Consider the following 7,749-nt stretch of genomic DNA (forward strand, 5'->3'; position numbering starts at 1 on the left):
ATGAAAAGATGTTTAAAATTCGTTTCGTTTGTTAATAAAATTTGGTATTGAAGTTTTAAATTGATTTCTTCTTGGATTTACCTTTGAGTTCGGTATTTTTGTACTTTTTAAGTAATCAACATTTGCAGTCATATGCTCAAGTTGAGATACTCTACCGTGGGTCTGGAATTTTATTTTTATTTATTCACTTCCCGTTTTATCTCATCTGACTCAGAGCGCAAAATGAGATTTTATGCATCACTGTACGTCCGTTGTCCGTCGTTTTCGGTGCTGGTCGATGTCCGTTAAGCTTTACAAAAATATGATCTTCTGAAACTACAGTGCAAATAGAATCAAACTTGAGTTTGTAAATTTTTGTTTTAACACAAACCGACTCTTTTTTCCAGTTTTGTTTTCTGTGTGTTTCTGATTTTTTTTGATATATTTGCCAGCTATTGGTTTTTGGTTTTTGTTTTTTTATGGTTTTTGATCTTTTTTTTTTTTTTTTTACTTTTCTTCTATGACGATTTGACGATTTGAGTTGCTGAAATATGATAAAGTTCCTATTATAAGTGTAAAAGAGAATAATTTTTATTTTACCTGATTTTGAATTATATTGACTGTAAGTTCACCATAAACAATGTCATCTCCGTCATCGCACTGTATAGTTACATTATATGTAGAAACATTGTCATAATCAAAGGGAATACTGGAATTCGCTGTGTATAAACCATGATCTACAGAATACAGCACTATTTATTTATTTTTTACTTTTTAAAAAATGTTGCCATACAAAATAACAGTATCAGTTTGTCATGTTGATTCTGTTTTTGTGTGACCAGTGTAGATACTATTCTGTACGCTATCCGGAAGTCGCGATTTTCGAAGCGAGAACTTTTTGAATCACATTTTCAATTTGTTGGATATACTATATTAAACGGTAAGATGTTCATCTGTACATTGCTTAATGATTAATTCCGCTGACATCGATATTCACAAATGGTGTATACTTAAATTTAGCACATTCATTATTCGTATCTTTGCCTTAATCAAGAGATTTTCAAGTGCATCACTACGGTAAATCAGTCGGTGAACCTGAAAACAATCTTTTTGCACCCTTACTGTACAAATTACCGTAAAAACCAGACTTAATTTACTAAATAAAGTATATTTTAAGTGGTGGTAAAAGTTTCAGCCAGATTTTTGAAGCCAGAAATAAGAAAATTACACTTGTTTGAATTTCTCACTGTACGATCAGTCTCGCTTGTATATTTTGAAACTGTATGATCAGTCTTTATTTCACTGTATTCTAGTAGTGATTTCAAAGTTATTTACGATACATTAGAAGATTGCATTTTTCTTAACAACACAGATATATTTTAATAAATTCACATTCTGAAAACTTATCAAACATGTTTTAGCTTGATAGGGTGTACTCGACTTACTACATTAAGTATAAGGATGTTTGAATGTTGCTGAAATAAGAAGAAGGTTTGTTTGTTTATTTAAGTTTCAGAAATGTCCTCCGTTATACTTAAAATTGTACAAACACACAGATGTAATTGTTTCATAAAAATGCATGTATTTACAAACATTCGAGGCCGTACTGTAGCCTATAATTGATCACAGTTCCTTCACTTTGTTTTGGATGTAGATCTGTCTCTTTCACACTCAATTGTACACCACTTGGTAAAGCGGTGGTTTATAGTGATAATGAAGTCCGTCTTTCAGTTCGTCCGTTGGACCGGTGCAACATGTTTCGCCGGTATTGTAAGGGCATCTCCTCAAAAACCACTTAATTTACATTGGGGTTCCAGACATTTTTAAATGGAGAGGGGGTCCAATCCAGGAGAAAAGAGGATTCCAAATATATGTCCCCATACAAATGCATTGAAAATTAAAAAAAAGAGTTTCAAACAGCCGGATCCCATTTTTCTTGAATCCGTCACTGGTATAACTATAACATTATTTTTTCTCGGATTCCGTATCATAAATGATAATATAAAAAAAAGAAGATTCGGTATAAAATTGCCAATGAGACAACCGTCTACAAGAGATCAAAATGACACAGACATTAACAAATATAGATCACCGTATGGCCTTCAACAATGAGCAAAGCCAATACCACAAAGTCAGCTATAAAAGGCCCCGAAATGACAATGTAAAACAATTTAAACGAGAAAATTAACGGCCTTATTTATATATTAAAAATGGAATGTATTTCGAATTTTATTAAAAAATCTTTTATGGGGTTTCTTTATATAAGATACGGACTTGAACATTGCATTATATGGGGGCGCCCATCAGGTATTTCCAACCGTGACACTTTTCTAAAACTGCTCCATTTTTTATCAATTAATGTATTATGGACCTTCTATTTAGAATTTTTAGTAAAAATATTTTTGATGTTTCTATATTTAAAATACGGACTTTGTCATAACCTTATATTGGGCATACCTATTTTATATCCACAACTTCCTTCAGACACTTGTCATAACTTAATGAATCTTTTTTTCAGATTCCTTATCATTTAATTCAACTAGGCACCTCTTATTTTGAATTTTCGAAAATTCATCGGTTTTCTATTCCCATGATAAGGACTTTTTCACTACCTTAAATATTGAGTAGTACCCGTTTACTATACGCAACTTTCAAAAACTTACCATATATTAATTAAACTCCTCATATTCGTTATTAAATGATGCCCCTGTGCACCTATAATTTAGTTTTCTGGTGGTTTATTTTTTTCCAAAACATAGACTATAGAAGTGGTGGGGTATTATTTCGTTAATTCTTTCCTCAATACCTAAAGTTTTTAAACAAAGCTTTCTCTATCTATTTTTTTTTTTCATTATAAAAGAGACAGGCTTGATGTGTGTTATCACCAATTTGTCAACGGCAGACGGTGTAAATAGTGTTTAAAAATGTAATTGTTAAACAGATAACTGCAACGACACACTAATACAAAGTCCACAAGCGAATCGCGTATTGCCTTTTAGGCATTTGATTTCAAGTAACACTGACGGAACAAAAATATAATTATTTTGCCGTCTACAAAAATCATCAGAAATATATTTATATTGTACGATGAAAGAAATTACACGTTATAGTTCCATGGACACAATCATAATATCACATAGACACGTATGTACCATCAAATTGCCGTTGTTTTTCAGTCAAGGTCGTTAAAAACTTCCATTTGTTGTTGGTTTTTTTCTTCAAAATCACGACTGGTCATACAGACAAACAATCTGAAATCGCTTCTAGAATACAGTCAGTTTTGGACTGATCGTACAGTAATTTATTTTGGGATCCTCAAGGAAAGCATATTTTTTATTAGAAATACGAACATTCTACTTAAATACGGTAGGAATATTGAAACAGTATATATTTAACTGTAAACTGATGCAAATATTTACAATAAAAGATTATTTGCTTTGTACTACGAGAGAAAAATTGTCAATCGATTTCACTTTTTGCTATAAAGTTGGTGTGATGCACACGTATATTTTATATTCTACTGCATGTTTTTGTTACAGTTACTCATATCTATGATGCTATACATACATTTAAGATGTGCAAAGCATTTTATAGATATAGGAGTAAACAAATGATGAGAAAAAGCACCAAAACAAAACCGTTCTGTTAGGAAGTTTGAAATCCTCGCTTCGAAAATCGCGACTTCCGGATAGCGTACAGAATAGTATCTACACTGTGTATGAGCTGTTGAATGTTATAATTACTATAGGATGAAACGCATTTTTAAAGGAATTTATTGGTGTATAAACTCGACCAATTCACTCACAAACAAATTAAAGTCCTAAAAACTTTTATGATATGTTTGTGAGTGACTTGGTCCAGTTTATACACCAATTGATTTTATTAAAAATTCGTTTAATCCTTATAATACTTTAAAATTGGAGAAAGGGAATATATTTTCCCAACTTGTTACCTCTATCACGCGTAAACTGTATATTTATATCATTGAATAGGCCTGGCCCATGAATATATTTGATGGTTAACGCAAAATATGAAATGAAATTTACTATCTGATAAAAATTAAACTGCAAAACTCTTGTTATCATTCAAACGAATGTGTTTGTGTATTACTTTATCTAACGATTAACGTGCAGTTAAAATAAATTTGGCAACGTAGGTTTTATTATCACCGTCATCTTGTTTACATTGGTAACGAAAGAAGTTCGGTCAACGTCGTCTTTCGAAAATAACCATCGTCGAGATCAACTACCGGAGGTTCTTTCGACTAATCATATCGGCGTATTCCCTAATATACAAATCATATAAGAACTATTACATAATAACAATAGTTTCTTCTTAAATTGAATATATATGCTACTAAAATAAAATTCATAAACAAACAATTCCAAGAACAGTTTAATATTTAACATAGCATTATTAAATTGAAAATAGAAACGGCAAAATTATCCAATAAAAAAAAATAAGTTTTGTTTTAAAAGCCGAAAATGTAGTATCGTAATACTTGAAATTAAATATTATTATAGTGAAATGGTTATAAGCAATCCATTGCAAATTGAATAAATATACCCATGCAGTGTTTACCTGTGGTCGAAAATATGGCTTCGACTTGAAATACAGATGAGTCTCCGGTATGCATAGAACAGGTAAGAGAGTCATTATACGAGTCTGTGGCATTTATAGTGAATAGGAGAGTATTACTTGTAATGTCTTCAGATATTGAAATGATACTTGGGAGATTTGCAATAACAGGAAGCTGAAAATAAAGAATGTCTGATTCATAAGCTATCGTCTAAATATTCATGATATTGTGAAATGCAAAGCATAGAGGGTTTTGTAGGAAAGTGTCACCATCAATTGTATAAAATTCACTTCTTGTAGTTAGAAAGGTATCTTCAGTGTTGCTGAAATTAGCTATTAAAGTTCTAGGTCACATAAAAAAGTAAAATAACAAAAGTACTAAACTCTGAGAAAAATTCAAAACGGAAAGTTCCTAATCGAATGGCAAAATCAAAAAAGTTTTACAATGTTGTGTTTTATAAATATGTCATGACTCGATAGAAGTATGAGGTTCAAAAGCCCAGTATTGACAAAAAGCAATGACGCATTTATAACGTTTCTTGTTATGCTTCCATCACCCGTTTTACTCCATTAAGTGAATATCGCCTAATGGAAAAAATGTTGTTTTGTTTCTTTAATATGTATATCTAAAGCATGAAACTATTAACGAATGTGAAGTTTACAATTACTTGTGTTGTAAAATTTCGTTGTCAATTACCAACCAACAACAAACTCAAGAAAACGAACTACATATGAAGCAGACATGTTGATCTCTTTATAATCCTTTAACTCAAAATCTCGTTAATTACTAGTCAAGAAAGTTGAAATAACCAAATTATTTTTAATGCGATTATGACATCACTTCTTTAGCATAAAGTAAATTAAAGTATTTGCAATTCAGAAATTCGGAGAATCAAAAAGGTAATATTAAAATATATTTCAACTTCTATTCCTTTCAAATCGACGAAATTTAACGCTTATAAGCAACGCGGATTTCGAGACTATATTTAAAGGAGGTTCTATTGATGAATATAATGTATTACGTGACTGTTGATTCGTTCGCTGTGAGTTCATAATCAAAATAGAATCTGATTCATGATATGAAAATTATTTTAGTGACTTGAAGTACTTACCCGATTTTTTATTATTATTGTCTGTGTTCCATTATTAGACAAAGAGCAAGGGTCCTTCACTTCTATTTCAAGGTTGTACGTGTTTATAGGAGGTAGACTTTTAATTCGAATTGCACCTACAACGAAAACGTGATGAAAAAAAATGTCGAATTAACAAAATGTTAGGTCGAAATATTTCAGTGTGGTTGATATGTTTCAGTGAGGTTGATACATGCTTTAATAAAAATAACTCTCCTTTGTTTACTTGTTAATGAAATGTGGAAATGGAATATATAACACTTTCCCACTATACTTTCTAAGTCATGAATTTAACTTCAATATGAGTTGAATAGACACAAAATATGTTTTATCATTTACCCTTAATCAGGAACTCGATCTCAAGATCAACTGTTTGACAGCAAAAACTAAAGAGTGTTGACCATATAACAAAAAGGATCTCAACAACAAGAACTTTATAAGGTAAAATTTAAAAGTACTTGATTAAATTTAAGTATCACTTTCCCTGGAAATTTACGGACAAGTACATCATACAATCATGTATTCCGCTCTTTAATTTGAAATTAGTCTAGGACCGACATGAACTTAAAGTATGTTGCATCCGATCAAAATTCTCATTTTAATTTAAAGATAAATATGAATAATGAAAATAATCTTTCCTTCGATTCTGGCTTGTGAAGGTTGTTTTGAGATTTTGGGGCATGAATTAGATATGTCGTATCCGTTCGTAACCATTACCTGTTGACGAATGTATCTCGAAAAAGTTCTGTCCATTGTTGTCTGTTGAATTTATAGTTAATGTTAAATTGTTAACATCTTCCAAATCATAATCAGATGTTGTGATGGTATTAACTGTATCCCCTACTGATATTTCGTCATTGTATAATGTGATATTTGTAAAACCAGTCACCACAGGAGCATAACCTAGAAAATAAGATTTTTTTTTTGATTTTTTTTAAATCAATACGCTGCTACAAATTTCTGCAATTGGGGAAGATAATATACTGTTCACAAAAAGAAAACACTTTTGTATTAAAATTCAAGTGAAATGACATTTGCAACAAATGTTCCTTTAATGATCTTTTCAGTAGTTTTAAATTCTGGTCAGTACAAGAGCATAGTCAGACATCATCAGATCGCAAAGGTTATCTCAATGTTAAAATAAATATATAAAACTTCTAAGACTTTGATACATCATATCAGATTTTTGTAGAGTTTGTCAGTTGAACAGACATGTGATGTATGATTTGCTCAGTTAAACATGTCATTGAATAAAAAATTTGCAAATTCCTAATTAAACCATGTCATCAAAAAGAAGAGAAGCTCAGTCAATTCGTAACATGTACTTACTTGGTGTCCACCAAGACTTTATTGCATAGGATCCATTGCCCATATTTGCAGATGACCAGTTAGTTGGTGTGGTCATTGTCGTTATAATGCCCGATAATTTCAGAAAATTCCCAGTGGCATTTACATGTGGAATGATATTGGTATCACTGCTATGGCTATAAAAGAAAATATTAAAAACATTTAAACTGTAATGATCTATTCAAATTCTCGTAGACAGCTAATGCCAACAATCCGTCAAAGTTCAAAAGTTACATACGGAAAGTGTGAAAAGGTTACATTAAATTAGTCTGAACTTAGAATTAGGATAAACTAAAAAACACAATCCTCAACAGCGTTACACAATATAAATATTAATGATGTAAACACGACACCTTGATTGCTTCTGTCAAGTATTAGGTTTTTTTTCTGATGCATGTACTATTATCATGATAGCCTTTTGTGCCTGGTGATGCATTTGTTAGATATATAAGAAATTATAAAATAAAGAAATGTGGTATAGATATCAAAGGGACTACTATGCAATTTAGTTCAAAATACGTGGAATAAATCGCATAAAGGTAACCTTTCGGCTTTCGATTTCCGTTTCTGAGAATAAAGTATTACTTCTGAACATATGTGCGAGATAAAACCTTTTTTTTTTGGGGGGGGGGGGACAAAACATTAGTAATAAAATGATACCTACAATCCAATGAAATCGGCATAATTCGTTCTGATTCTTTCTCCGTTTGATATT

The 7,749-nt window shown here is 31.1% G+C and overlaps 1 protein-coding gene across 1 annotated transcript in view; it reads right to left on the minus strand.

The window, feature by feature from the left end:
* The window catches only part of LOC134722450 (protocadherin Fat 4-like), a 43,356-nt gene extending 36,205 nt beyond the window's left edge, over positions 1–7,151 (minus strand). The window contains exons 1-5 of the mRNA XM_063586071.1: positions 7,017–7,151; positions 6,405–6,590; positions 5,670–5,785; positions 4,561–4,732; positions 580–716 (exon numbers count right to left, since the gene is read on the minus strand). Of these exons, the coding sequence (XP_063442141.1) occupies positions 580–716; positions 4,561–4,732; positions 5,670–5,785; positions 6,405–6,590; positions 7,017–7,092 (687 nt within the window). The 5' untranslated portion in view covers positions 7,093–7,151. The remainder of the gene's footprint in view (positions 1–579; positions 717–4,560; positions 4,733–5,669; positions 5,786–6,404; positions 6,591–7,016) is intronic.
* Between the last annotated feature and the right edge of the window lie 598 nt (positions 7,152–7,749).

Source organism: Mytilus trossulus, chromosome 6, assembly GCF_036588685.1.
Source record: "Mytilus trossulus isolate FHL-02 chromosome 6, PNRI_Mtr1.1.1.hap1, whole genome shotgun sequence".
Classification (NCBI taxonomy): domain Eukaryota; kingdom Metazoa; phylum Mollusca; class Bivalvia; order Mytilida; family Mytilidae; genus Mytilus; species Mytilus trossulus.